The sequence below is a fragment of the Armigeres subalbatus genome, chromosome 3 (assembly GCF_024139115.2).
Source record: "Armigeres subalbatus isolate Guangzhou_Male chromosome 3, GZ_Asu_2, whole genome shotgun sequence".
NCBI classification, from domain to species: Eukaryota; Metazoa; Arthropoda; class Insecta; order Diptera; family Culicidae; genus Armigeres; species Armigeres subalbatus.
In genome coordinates this window covers 285854207-285869199 of record NC_085141.1, presented here as the reverse complement: position 1 = coordinate 285869199, position 14993 = coordinate 285854207, and the positions used below count along the sequence as shown (strand labels likewise).

General features: G+C 41.1%; 1 protein-coding gene across 1 annotated transcript; it reads right to left on the bottom strand.

Moving 5' to 3' along the window:
• Positions 1-11544: 11544 nt before the first annotated feature.
• LOC134222529 (uncharacterized) lies at positions 11545-14616 on the bottom strand. Its single transcript, XM_062701683.1, has 4 exons — positions 14506-14616; positions 14291-14437; positions 13934-14214; positions 11545-11732 (listed from the first exon to the last, which is right to left on the bottom strand). Exons 1-4 carry the CDS (start codon positions 14595-14597, stop codon positions 11545-11547), a joined length of 708 nt encoding a protein of 235 aa, XP_062557667.1. The 5' UTR covers positions 14598-14616.
• Between the last annotated feature and the right edge of the window lie 377 nt (positions 14617-14993).

Here is a 14993-nt window from a genome sequence, read left to right as displayed (position 1 = left end):
CAAATGTCCCGTAATTTATGGATGTACAGAAGCATTAGAATACAGTATTTCGTAAAAAAAAAACCTCACATAGGCACCATTTCAAGAAAAATCTGGATCCTGTTAGTATCTTGTGTACTATATCAAATACAAATATGCTTAGAGTTCAGAGCCTTCTATCGAAATTTTGGCTTCCGCGTGGTTTTATAAGCATTCTGCTACTCCTGAATAAACAAAAAAGCATTTTTTTTTTTCATTTGGATTTTTTTCGCTTCGATAGTACGTACACTAAAATAACGCAGATGTACGTACTATCAAGGTATGCTTGTATTGAATTTATTTGCGATCGTTCATATTGCGTTTGAAATTTATGAAGAAAATGGTGCGTTGAACCATATAATGTTGGTTGGTTGATTTGCTAAAAAGCGTTTGCAAACGCCGTAAGGTAGGCCATTATTTTGATATATTATATCATATTAACACCCAAAAGGCCAAGCTCTTTGAGAAAGCGATTTTTGATTTTGAAAAAATCATAACTTTTTTATTTTTTGTCCAATCTTGATGAAATTTTGACACAAGGTCCAATTTTTATTCTAGTTTTGGCTGCACACTGAGTTTTTCGGAATTTCTGGATGGTTCCGGAATTATTCCAGATTCCCTTGGGGTACCAGCAAACTGGTGTTTGGGGTATTTCGCCAGTTACTCAATTTTTCTCCATTGAACCCATATCAAACAGTATAAAACAATATTGCCACACTAATAACGAGTCTCATAGCAATTTTTCCGAAAGTAAGTCTTCCATACGGACATCCCCAGGAAGCTTCCAAATGTCCCCAGGGAACCTGTAATGGGGACAATTTAGATTTTGCTCCGAAACATGTCGTGCGACGGCTCTTTCTTCACAATTTTTCATGAATATACTCGTTGTTGTTATAAAAGTGGTCTATGGTCAATTTGGCCACTCTTGTGACGCCCGGAATGCCCCCAGGGAACCTGTAAAGGGGACAATTTCGATTTTGCTCAGAAACATGTCGTGCGACGGCTCTTTCTTCACAATTTTTCATGAATATACTCGCTGTTGTTATAAAAGTGGTCTATGGTCAGTTTGGCCACTCTTGTGACGCCCGGAATGCCCCCAGGGAACCTGTAAAGGGGACAATTTCGATTTTGCTCCGAAACATGTCGTGCGACGTCTCTTTCTTCACAATTTTTCATGAATATACTCGCTGTTGTTATAAAAGTGGCCATTGGTCAGTTTGGCTACTCTCGTGACGCCCGGAATGCCCCCAAGGAACCTGTAAAGGGGACAATTTCGATTTTGCTCCAAAACATGTCGTGTGACGGCTCTCTCTTTCACAATTTTCCATGAATATACTCGCTGATGTTATAAAAGTGGTCTATGGTCAGTTTGGCCACTCTTGTGATGCCCGGAATGCCCCCAGGGAACCTGTAAAGGGGACAATTTCGATTTTGCTCCGAAACATGTCGTGCGACGGCTCTTTCTTCACAATTTTTCATGAATATACTCGCTGTTGTTATAAAAGTGGTCTATGGTCAGTTTGGCCACTCTTGTGACGCCCGGAATACCCCCAAGAAACCTGTAAAGGGGATAATTTCGATTTTGCTCCGAAATATAACACGACGACTCTTTCTTCACAATTTGTTAAGAATATACTCGCTGTTGTTATAAAAGTGGTCTATGGTCAATTTGGCCACTCTTGTGACGCCCGGAATGCCCCCAGGGAATCTGTAAAGGGGACAATTTCGATTTTGCTCAAAAACATGTCGTGCGACGGCTCTTTCTTCACAATTTTTCATGAACATACTCGCTGTTGTTATAAAAGTGGTCTAATTTGGCTACTCTTGTGATGCCCGGAATGCCCCCAGGGAACCTGTAAAGGGGACAATTTTGATTTTGCTCCGTAACATGTCGTGCGACGGCTCTTTCTTCACAATTTTTCATGAATATACTCGCTGTTGTTATAAAAGTGGTCTATGGTCAATTTGGCCACTCTTGTGACGCCCGGAATGCCCCCAGGGAACCTGTAAAGGGGACAATTTCGATTTTGCTCCGAAACATGTCGTGCGACGGCTCTTTCTTCACAATTTTTCATGAATATACTCGCTATTGTTATAAAAGTGGTCTGTGGTCAGTTTGGCCACTCTTGTGACGCCCGGAATGCCCCCAGGGAACCTGTAAAGGGGACAAATTCGATTTTGCTCCGAAACATGTCGTGCGACGGCTCTTTCTTCACAATTTTTCATGAATATACTCGCTATTGTTATAAAAGTGGTCTGTGGTCAGTTTGGCCACTCTTGTGACGCCCGGAATGCCCCCAGGGAACCTGTAAAGGGGACAATTTCGATTTTGCTCCAAAACATGTTGTGTGACGGCTCTTTCTTCCCAAATTTTCATGAATATACTCGCTGTTGTTATAAAAGTGGTCTATGGTCAGTTTGGCCACTCTTGTGATGCCCGAAATGCCCCCAGGGAACCTGTAAAGGGGACAATTTCGATTTTGCTCCGAAACATGTCGTGCGACGGCTCTTTCTTCACAATTTTTCATGAATATACTCGCTGTTGTTATAAAAGTGGTCTATGGTCAATTTGGCCACTCTTGTGACGCCCGAAATGCCCCCAGGGAACCTGTAAAGGGGACAATTTCGATTTTGCTCCGAAACATGTCGTGCGACGGCTCTTTCTTCACAATTTTTCATGAATATACTCGCTATTGTTATAAAAGTGGTCTGTGGTCAGTTTGGCCACTCTTGTGACGCCCGGAATGCCCCCAGGGAACCTGTAAAGGGGACAATTTCGATTTTGCTCCGAAACATGTCGTGCGACGGCTCTTTGTTCACAATTTTTCATTAATATATTCGCTTTTGTTATAAAAGTGGTCTGTGGTCAGTTTGGCCACTCTTGTGACGCCCGGAATGCCCCCAGGGAACCTGTAAAGGGGACAATTTCGATTTTGCTCCGAAACATGTCGTGCGACGGCTCTTTCTTCACAATTTTTCATGAATATACTCGCTGTTGTTATAAAAGTGGTCTGTGGTCAGTTTGGCCACTCTTGTGACGCCCGGAATGCCCCCAGGGAACCTGTAAAGGGGACAATTTCGATTTTGCTCCGAAACATGTCGTGCGACGGCTCTTTCTTCACAATTTTTCATGAATATACTCGCTATTGTTATAAAAGTGGTCTATGGTCAGTTTGGCCACTCTTGTGACGCCCGGAACGCCCCCAGGGAACCTGTAAAGGGATAATTTCGGTTTTGCTCTGAAACATGTCGTGCGACGGCTCTTTCTTCACAATTTTTCATAAATATACTCGCTATTGTTATAAAAGTGGTCTATGGTCAGTTTGGCCACTCTTGTGACGCCCGGAATGCCCCCAGGGAACCTGTAAAGGGGACAATTTCGATTTTGCTCCGAAACATGTCGTGCAACGGCTCTTTCTCCACCATTTTTCATGAATATACTCGCTGTTGTTATAAAAGTGGTCTATGGTCAGTTTGGCCACTCTTGTGATGCCCGGAATGCCCCCAGGGAACCTGTAAAGGGGACAATTTCGATTTTGCTCCAAAACATGTTGTGTGACGGCTCTTTCTTCACAATTTTTCATGAATATACTCGCTGTTGTTATAAAAGTGGTCTATGGTCAGTTTGGCCACTCTTGTGATGCCCGAAATGCCCCCAGGGAGCCTGTAAAGGGGACAATTTCGATTTTTCTCCGAAACATGTCGTGCGACGGCTCTTTCTTCACAATTTTTCATGAATATACTCGCTGTTGTTATAAAAGTGGTCTATGGTCAATTTGGCCACTCTTGTGACGCCCGGAATGCCCCCAGGGAACCTGTAAAGGGGACAATTTCGATTTTGCTCCGAAACATGTCGTGCGACGGCTCTTTCTTCACAATTTTTCATGAATATACTCGCTATTGTTATAAAAGTGGTCTGTGGTCAGTTTGGCCACTCTTGTGACGCCCGGAATGCCCCCAGGGAACCTGTAAAGGGGACAATTTCGATTTTGCTCCGAAACATGTCGTGCGACGGCTCTTTCTTCACAATTTTTCATGAATATAGTCGCTATTGTTATAAAAGTGGTCTGTGGTCAGTTTGGCCACTCTTGTGACGCCCGGAATGCCCCCAGGGAACCTGTAAAGGGGACAATTTCGATTTTGCTCCGAAACATGTCGTGCGACGGCTCTTTCTTCACAATTCTTCATGAATATACTCGCTTTTGTTATAAAAGTGGTCTGTGGTCAGTTTGGCCACTCTTGTGACGCCCGGAATGCCCCCAGGGAACCTGTAAAGGGGACAATTTCGATTTTGCTCCGAAACATGTCGTGCGACGGCTCTTTCTTCACAATTTTTCATGAATATACTCGCTATTGTTATAAAAGTGGTCTGTGGTCAGTTTGGCTACTCTTGTGACGCCCGGAATGCCCCCAGGGAACCTGTAAAGGGGACAATTTCGATTTTGCTCCGAAACATGTCGTGCGACGGCTCTTTCTTCACAATTTTTCATGAATATACTCGCTATTGTTATAAAAGTGGTCTATGGTCAGTTTGGCCACTCTTGTGACGCCCGGAATGCCCCCAGGGAACCTGTAAAGGGGACAATTTCGATTTTGCTCCGAAACATGTCGTGCGACGGCTCTTTATTCACAATTTTTCATGAATATACTCGATGTTGTTATAAAAGTGGTCTATGGTCAGTTTGGCCACTCTTGTGACGCCCGGAATGCCCCCAGGGAACCTGTCAAGGGGACAATTTCGATTTTGCTCCGAAACATGTCGTGCGACGGCTCTTTCTTCACAATTTGTTAAGAATATACTCGATATTGTTATAAAAGTGGTCTATGGCCAGTTTGGCCACTCTTGTGATGCCCGGAATGCCCTTAGGGAACCTGTAAAGAGCACAATTTCGATTTTGCTCCGAAACATGTCGTGTGACGACTCTTTCTTCACAATTTTTCATGAATATACTCGCTGTTGTTATAAAAGTGGTCGAGGGACGATAATTGGTATCACTCCTTGCAGCAGCTTACGTATTTGTGTATAGCATTAACCTATCACTCGTCTCCTCGTCGAAAAACTCCATAAATGCTTTTTTAGGTGAACTTATTTTACTTAAACTTAGATTGAAACTTTTGTCACGTTCAAGTTTTGCATCATTTTTACGAACTTTGGAAAGTCGCTTTGTTGACCACTTAAAATCTCCTGATTTGTTAAAAATGTCGTTTCATCCTCTTCGTATGCAGACGGATGCTCTTCAAAAAGCTCTTCGTCGCTGTTCAGATCACAGACGAATTCGTCGAAATCAGAATGCACGTTGACTAGATCCGTCTCCAATAAGCTCTACATTTTTACAACAGGTCAATCTCAATATCGCTTGACAACTGGATTTGAAAATTTTATCGATACGAAGAAAAGTAAGATTTAAAATTCAGATAAAAACAAGCCCTTTTGCATCTATATACTGTTGCAACCGGCTTCTATTTGCGAAAGGCTGCAAATGATATATCACCGAATACTTTGTGTTTCATCGATGCCCACATAATACAATACAATGGGATTATAGAATTCCAAGAATTTTGACGATGACAGTCATTGATTTTGATGCGGCACCAGTCAAAAGAGGAACAAATAGAAACAGGCTATAATTCACGCTTGACATCGTGAGCATATATGAAAGCAAGTAGAATTACGGTATTCATTAGAATGTTTAGAGTAAAATCTCAGCCAATGGCTGATTATTTCATAGTTACAAGTGATGGGAGTTATGAATTAGTAATGAAGCATTCTGTCATTTCTACCTGATATTCCGTATATTGTCCCTTACGATATCCTACTAGCTCTTCGCTGCTTGCAGTAGCCTCGGAGTAATCTAAATGTGCACACATAGAAATAGTTTAAAGAACTAGTGAAGCTGTCTTGAAGTCGGAGGAAAAGTAAATTTTCAACCAGGACTTAGGAGCTGTTCACAAATTACGTAACGCAAAAATCCGAGTTTTTTACCCCCTCCCTCCCCCTCGTAACAAAAAGTAACAATTTTGGTACCCCCTCCCTCTCCACTTAACGCGTAACTGTAAAAATTTTAAAGGCAGTTTTTTTTTTCTTTCTCTGAAGGATTTGGGTTTTGGTATTTTTTTAACACTGTTAGAATAGGGACGGCACATGATCAAAAATCAAGGATATCAAGAATGCAGCTAGTAGAAACGAAAATAGAATTTGCGATCATAACCATTTAGATAGTTTTGTGGAATTGTGGTGTCGAGAAATACAACGTCCTTTTAGTATTTTTACACATATCAGTCCCGCTATGTCGCCAATATACGATAAACAGCAATTACTTCAATCAGTGATTAAAAAATAGACATTCAAATAAATTTTCATTCGCGTTATGCGTAACATTTGGTAGCACCCACCCCCTCTCCCACCTTTTAGTGTAACAAAGTATAACGCAAGTTGGACCCCCCCCCCCCCAAAAGCGTTACGTAATTTGAGAACAGACCCTTACTGCGGAATCTGAGAAGCAGAATTATTATGTTTCAGATATTCAAGAAAAAACAGAACTGTGTGAAAGTTTATTGAAAATAATGATGGCATTCATACATACATATATTTTTTTCCCTTAGCACGGTAATCACTTTGACGTAGTGTGTTACGGTTTACGATATATCGTATTTAGTCCTCGTTACCAACAGCAGTCTCAGAAATAAAACATAATTAATGTTACTCTGCAAATAATTGAAAGACTCGAATTTCGAATCCCGTTGGAGGATAAACTGCTTGCAACGGAAGCACCAATTAGTTAAAAAAAATCGATGCCCGTATCCGCTGAACTGACTGCTGGAAAATCGAGTTGGGGGTACGTACTAACTTTTCATGAACTTGAACATATTATTACAGCATTTGTTTTTCAGTCTATGTTACATATTACAGAATATTGTGTATTTGGACAACATATTTTATTCCTGTGAGTCTTTTTCAAATAAATTATGTATTTCTACAGGTTTTATCGCCTTAGCTGATTTTTAGTCTATAGCTGGAAGGTTCGAATAAAATCAATTTGTCGAGTATCGCGTATTTGTGCGCCCTCATGCAGCATGAAAAGATAAATCTTTGCAAGTTCGTTTATTTGGTAGGCTCAGGCGTGTGAAAGATAAATCTTAAGAGCGAGAAATTTTTGACAACTACTAAGTAACTGCAAAATATGTTTGCTCATGGGAATATTTTCAAAACACCCCTTCACTCGCTTGAGATCAAAAAGACGACTCTTTCAGCAGCACCCAGGTCTATAGTTCATTTTTTTCAGTAGCAGACTTGACACGAGAAATTGTTTTTTTCGCCATAGCACTTTTCGCCTCAGTTGACGACATGTTTCGGAGCAAGATCGAAATTGTCCCATTTAAATGTTCCTTGGGAGCATTCCGGGTGTCCCAAGAATGGCCAAACTGTCCAATGACCATTTTTGTAAGAACAGCGAGTATATTCTTAACAAATTGTGTAGAAAGAGTCGTCGTGTTATATTTCGGAGCAAAATCGAAATTATCCCCTTTACAGGTTTCTTGGGGGTATTTCGGGCGTCACAAGAGTGGTCAAACTGACCATAGACTACTTTTATAACAACAGCGAGTATATTCATGAAAAATTGTGAAGAAAGAGCCGTCACACGACATGTTTCGGAGCAAAATCAAAATTGTCCCCTTTAAAGGTTCCCTGGGGGCATTCCGGGCATCACAAGAGTGGCCAAACTGACCATAGACCACTTTTATAACATCAGCGAGTATATTCATGGAAAATTGTGAAAGAGAGAGCCATCACACGACATGTTTTGGAGCAAAATCGAAATTGTCCCCTTTACAGGTTCCTTGGGGGCATTCCGGGCGTCACGAGAGTAGCCAAACTGACCAATGGCCACTTTTATAACAACAGCGAGTATACTCATGAAAAATTGTGAAGAAAGAGACGTCGCACGACATGTTTCGGAGCAAAATCGAAATTGTCCCCTTTACATGTTCCCTGGGGGCATTCCGGGCGTCACAAGAGTGGCCAAACTGACCATAGACCACTTTTATAACACAGCGAGTATATTCATGAAAAATTGTGAAGAAAGAGCCGTCGCACGACATGTTTCGGAGCAAAATCGAAATTGTCCCCTTTACAGGTTCCCTGGGGGCATTCCGGGCGTCACAAGAGTGGCCAAATTGACCATAGACCACTTTCATAACAACAGCGAGTATATTCATGAAAAATTATGAAGAAAAAGCCGTCGCACGACATGTTTCGGAGCAAAATCTAAATTGTCCCCATTACAGGTTCCCTGGGGACCCCTGGAAGCTTCCTGGGGATGTCCGTATGGAAGACTTACTTTCGGAAAAATCGCTATGAGACTCGTTATTAGTGTGGCAATATTGTTTTATACTGTTTGATATGGGTTCAATGGAGAAAAATTGAGTAACTGGCGAAATACCCCAAACACCAGTTTGCTGGTACCCCAAGGGAATCTAGAATAATTCCGGAACCATCCAGAAATTCCGAAAAACTCAGTGTGCAGCCAAAACTAGAATAAAAATTGGACCTTGTGTCAAAATTTCATCAAGATTGGACAAAAAATAAAAAAGTTATGATTTTTTCAAAATCAAAAATCGCTTTCTCAAAGAGCTTGGCCTTTTGGGTGTTAAATCGAGAAAAGCATCATATCATCAACGCTACGTGGAGTCAACCGGGTTTTTCAATTGACAAGCAGGGTTAAAAAGAGTAGGTTCTACAAAATGGTAGAGTCTTCTGAGAGTAGACAGCTGGCCAATTCCGGTATGTCGTCTGCACATATTGTCATCCATAATCCACGCCAAGCCACGACGCCCCTTGTCTACTTGGTTTTGAAGAAAATCTACAGTTTTTTTAAGCTGTTCCAACTCGGCTGTGGTCTTCATTTCATTTATTTAGTCTACATCTAAATAGATAACACTGAATCAACAATTTGACGCCACAATACACGGTTCGAGACCGCATCTCTCCATCCTCGAATACGCCCCACGCTCGCCAAGTCGTTTTGCACCTGGTCTGCCCATCTCGCTCGCTGCGCTCCACGCCGGATGTGGTCTTGTTCTACTCGATTTTCACATCGGTTTGTTGGCGCTGTAAATGAAGAGAGGTGTTCAATACAAATAATCCTGATAACTACTTTGTTTGACTACGATTTTTCTTTGCTGGTAAGCAGGTCTATGATGGTCAGATGGAACTATAGAGCTGCTTGTGGAGTCAGATGATTGCGTCAGATTTTGCTCATGATTTATAGAGTTATCGAGTCCTGTCGATAAAGCTAATGCTAGTGTATCGGATTTTGCCACTAAAGCTGGAACATTGATAGATGGAATCCAGTCGACATTTCCCATATCGGTTATTTGAGCCGGTTTACGTGTAACATTATATTTTTATCTTTGTTTTATTCAAACATTTTTTTATTTTTCATTTAATTACTCGTATTAATTCCACAATGCGCACAGTGGAGCCAGTACATTTTTCAAAATTTAGATTGAGGCTTACCTTGAACAAAATGTTGATTGCAAATAACTTTTTGACGTTGGACTTACGTCTCTCTTCACTATACCGGGTGTCATTTCAATATTTCTAAATCGACCGCGTTACGCTGTGTTGAAAGATTTTGAATGATAATAGCGTTTGTCCCAGCGAACGGATCTCTTCGGAAAACCCCTTAATCGACAGATCTTAAGTATGCCTTTCATATTCATACTTGATATGACCCGAAAAACTTGTTTCAATAGGCCTAAAACTGTTTTCGAAGCAAAACATTGACTGCACTGAAACCTATAAATATGGGTGCCGCTTGTTCCTCGCGTCATTTGTTCGCTTGATTCTGATGGGTGCAGACGCTAGCGGATAAGCTGCAACTGCGCACCAAAATAAGCCATAAAAGAGGGTGACGCAATTTTTCCTTCTCATTCTGTTCAGAACATCATTCTGTTCATCAAGCATCGGCAGCGCCGAGGCCACCATCAGCCAAAGCATGCCAGTACAGCCGCAGAAAATGTTCCAGAAGCAGCCCATTTTACAGACCCGACACCGCAGCAATGCCGAGGAGATACCGGCAGCAGCAGCAGAGTCGAGCCGAAACTAGCCTGCATCAATGAAGAGCTGAGGCCGACCGGCATCAGTGTTGAGCCGAGACCGGCCGGCATTGGTATCGAGCCGAAACAAGATGAAGAAAATCAAGAGAAAGAACTGCAATGTTCTTGAATAAATCACGTGTGTGTATGTTTTGGTTTCGAGTAAAGAAACCCCCTCGGTCAACCAGTTCCCCGAAAGGAGTTAATTTTCGGCCCTTATCAGGGCCAAGAGAGTTAATAATAATTTTCGCAATTGGGTGGCATTCGTCACTGGTTCGTCGCATGCTGCATTAAGGCAATTCGCATCCCGCTGGTTCCATTGAAGAAACAGCACACTTCAAGCGGATACGCTGCATGAAGACAGCTTTGGTTTTGCGCTTCACCCAGGAGCACCCAGCATCAGCCTTACAGTCCGCTGCAACATGACGCAACAGATGGAGATAGAAAATGTATTTCTCTGAAGCAAACGGTACTTCTGAGAGCCACTGATATATATAATATCAAAGTTTTAAATACCCTCCGCGTTAGAAAATCTACTTGGGTGTCAAATCCAATATTCTAGAGATAAAATGTTATACGCGAATAGCAGATTTTCAAGATTTTTTATAACCGTGACATAACAAGAACTGTGACCGCGAAGTGGACGATAAACTAGACTTGACCATGCCTTTAAAGACACTTAATATGTCCAAATTTCTCACATAATCTAATTTAGATAAATAAATCGGTGATAACTGCCCAAACATTATTATAACAGTTTTCGTGAGCAATTTAAAAAAGATACCTCAAAATGAAAAGCTATCAATCGATTTATATACAAAAACATTGTTTGATACTGTTCGCGCACAAAGCGAACGTGACTGAATGTTCTCCCAAGCTACCAATCCTAAATTTTCCGCACTTCCCACCTGAACAGCAATTCTTAGCTCGATTGACTGGCTTGTGGCCTGTACCGTGCGAAAAGTCCCGTTAGGAAATATACGCCAGCAGCGAGCAACAAGAAGAAAGAAGAAGAAGCCCATCACGAACGCGTTGCTGATGATGACACTTTGGCTGACAAAGGAACGGGCTACAAGACGCTCACTGATTGGCCGACCAATCGGGAAGCAGAAACGATTCAAAATTAAGTATAAAAGAAAAGTGCATTCGCTTACAGAGCATTCAGTCCTTCTTATTAGTTGGACCAAGCCGAAACAAACAGCCTTTTTCAAGGCTATAAGAGTTAAATAATTTCCTTATTCAGTCGATATCGTAAGGACTCGGAGGCCCTTCAGTCGAAGCTGCGAATGAGCTGCTGCTGGGTCTGACGAGAAGGCATAAAATAGCGCAACGTGATTTTTTTCCTTTCAATCTGACCGTGACAAGCCAAGTAACAGTAATATCGATTCGACAGCATTCACTCCTTTTAGCAAGGCAGCATCGTCCATACTATCCACTTTTTCGGTCCGGCAGCGTCGATGCCAACATCAGCCGAAGCATAGCCAGTACAGCAACAGAAGAAGTTCCAGAAGCAATCCACCCCACAGACCCGACAACGTAGCAATCCCGAGCAGATACCGGCAGCGGCAGCAGAATCGAGCCGAGGCCGGCCGGCATCAGTATCGATCCGAGACAAGCTGAAGAAAAGCAAGAGAAAGAATTGCGATGCTTTTGAAGAAACCGTGTGTGTGTTTTGGTTTCGAACAAGAAACTCTTTCGGTCAACCAGTTGTCTATGAAAAAGTTAATTTCCGGCCCTTATCAGGGCCAAGAAAGATAATGATAATGCTCGCAATTGGTCACCGATTTATCGGTCGGCAGTTCGTATCCCACTGGTTCCATCTGGAGAAACAACACACGTCGGCACATACCTACACTGCATGAAGACAGCTTTGGTTTCGCGCTCCACCCAGAGCACCCAACATTAGTTTTACAATCCACTGCAACATGACGCAACAGATGGACATATAAAATGTTTATTTTCAAAGCATACGGTTCTTCTGAGAGCCATTGATAGACTTACTAAAGAGTTCTTAAAAATTCTAAAATACTCTAGAGATAAAATGTTATACGCGAATAGCAGATTCTCAAGATTTTTTCATAACCGTTACATAACAAGAACTGTGACATATAATGAAATATATCACAAAAAATTCCACTATTAGATGAAAGATCGATTGAGTGCTTTTCTTTTTGAGATATTTTTTCCTATATTGCTCATGAAAATTGTTATAATAATGTTTGGGCTGTTATCGCCGATGTTTTATACAAATTAGGTGACGTGAGAGATTTGGATATATTATAATCTTCAAAGGCATGGTCAAGTCAAGTCCTACGTCCACTTCGCGGTTATGTCACAGACATTACCCACTGTTCGTTTTTTTTGTTGGATACGTTGGGCGAAATCCCAAAGCAGCTATCCATTTATATCAAGACAAAATTTTCAAAACGACTTATCTGCTTTTGTAAACAAAGATTCGAACGACGATTTGACGAATCTGATAGCTCACCCACGCAAACCAACACTATCAATAGGTAGGTGAAGGTTTCCGCTTCCTGTTGATGGTGTTGGTTTGCTTGGGAGAGCTATCAGATTCGTCAAATCGTCGTTTGAATCTTTGTTTACAAAAGCAGATAAGTCGTTTTGAAAATTTTGTCTTGATATGACCATTGAAGCGATAGCATCGAGTCGACTACTGTAGCAAACCCAGAGTGTATGTAATTAAGAGTGGCGACATGTGCCGCATTTGACAGGTCTCCTGCTCGTTTGGAACAAGATTTTGTATGGGAATGACAGATGAATTTTGTTCCAATTCTGACAGTGTCGCCACTCTTATTTACATACACTCTGAGCAAACCAATAAACATGGCTCCATCTGTTTTTGAATTCGCTCCACACCCAGGAGCAACACATTTTTTCGTCATGATGGGCACACAGATTAATCCACCTAGCGGTGACGATTCGTCTCTCGATTCAATCTTTTGATTTCGCCTTATTGGTGGTCTCCATTAAATGCACCTGAAACAATATGGGTTCCAGCTCAGCGCATTTATTCGCATATCAACAGTATTCGTGTCATGTTTTTGTATTACGGAGGACTGGTAACGATCGATGATAGAAATTCAACAATGTCAAGGAAATTAAATAAATCGAATTCATTAACATTTTGTAATATATCAGCTCCGGTTTTATAGACATACCGTCCATACATATTGCAACTGCTTTTTCTTTTTTAGAATACTTCCTCGTTTTAGCTGCGAATCGATTAATTATAACTTTGCTCGGATTCAAAAGAACGGTGGGTTGCCATCGATGAATACTCATTTTATGAGGTAAACTCAGAATGTTTGATCGCTGTATGTACTGGTAGCCCGCAGGACTTGCTATGTACGCTCCAATTGCAAATTTCTTCGATGCAGGAACATAACGACGGCCCTTAGGCTTTTTAATTTTGTCAGTAGACAGTTATGTAGCACTGGATCAGCACGCACAAGGTTGGCAATGTTGGCATCTTCCATTTTCTGTTTTTAAATTAATCTTCAGCCAATAACGCATATGGATGAAAGCTTCTCTTCGGGCCATAGCTGACTTTTTTCTCCATTCACTCTTCCTTTCCACGTTCCGCAGAGAACTATGAAGATCCTTTACATAGTTCTTTTGCCATTTCTTTCGCTTAGAGAGATTCATAATCTACATCTGCACTTCTGGCGAAAACGTTGTCATTTTTTGGGTAAAGGTCAACTGGTATTACCTTTGAATTATGCGTAACTGGATTGTCCGTCTTCTAATAAAAACTATAATTAACTAAACCTATATTTTACACATTCAATCGTAGAACCTGCCTTAGGACACATAATTTTATTTGAGAAATCTGGCCATTCACTTGGCATAGACATTTCGTATGCTGCATTTTCTGAAGGGCCTTGAAGATATTCGATATCTTCATAATGCTCATCTGTAGAGTACGATTTTTCTAAATACTCTGCATTTTGATACTCGATGTCATCTTTATTGTCAATGGGATTCAGTCCGGTGTCACGACCGTCATTATTGCTGGTAGAATTCCAGTTATCGGGTGGATCAAGTTTTAGTGCGGGTGGTACAGCATCGTTACGCAACCTTAAAATTATTTGTTTTCCATATATTTATGATTTATTTATTTTCTATAGAAGGCTATAGCAGGCTTAATACTAACCCTTTCGATGGTAGCTCACAATTTAGGAAATACTTATTTTCAAGATGCTCTTCTACTTTCAACTTCAACTTCAACTTATTTATGGCTTCTGGACCTCCCTCCACATAAGTTTTCTCGAGTTCAATAGAGTTACAGCTTACTACCCATCTTGAACATATATGAGAATATGAATATGTTTTAAAAACAAGTATTTCTTTCAAATTATAATATAATACCTATCTTTCCCACGAGGGAACCGGTAAAACGATCTACCTTCATTTTTGGTCTCGCTGTGCGGACAGAAATAAACTTCACATTTACGCCCCATGTTTGTTTATTCAAATGCGTTACCAGGAGATGCATACTATGATGCATTTTTGACGTAAACTACGTCTAAGGGGAAGACTCGGATACAGGGTGACAAATGAAAATTTCCAAATCCGAGACCGTCACGAAATCATGTAAGATTTTGAATGTTGATAGCGCATTCATCTTTCGATGGATTTTTAAGATTTATATATTAATCCACTCGGAAACTATCCACCAATTTGCCAGTTTTATTGAAACTTTTTATTATCAACATTAAGCTAGGGTATTGGACCACTTTGGCAGTACCTCCTATTCCCGTTCGCAACGTGAGTCTCATTTCGGCCGTCGTTCAGTGTTTGGCACAAAAAGTAGAGCCAGAGCAGTGACCGCAATTATATGCAATTATATTAATAAT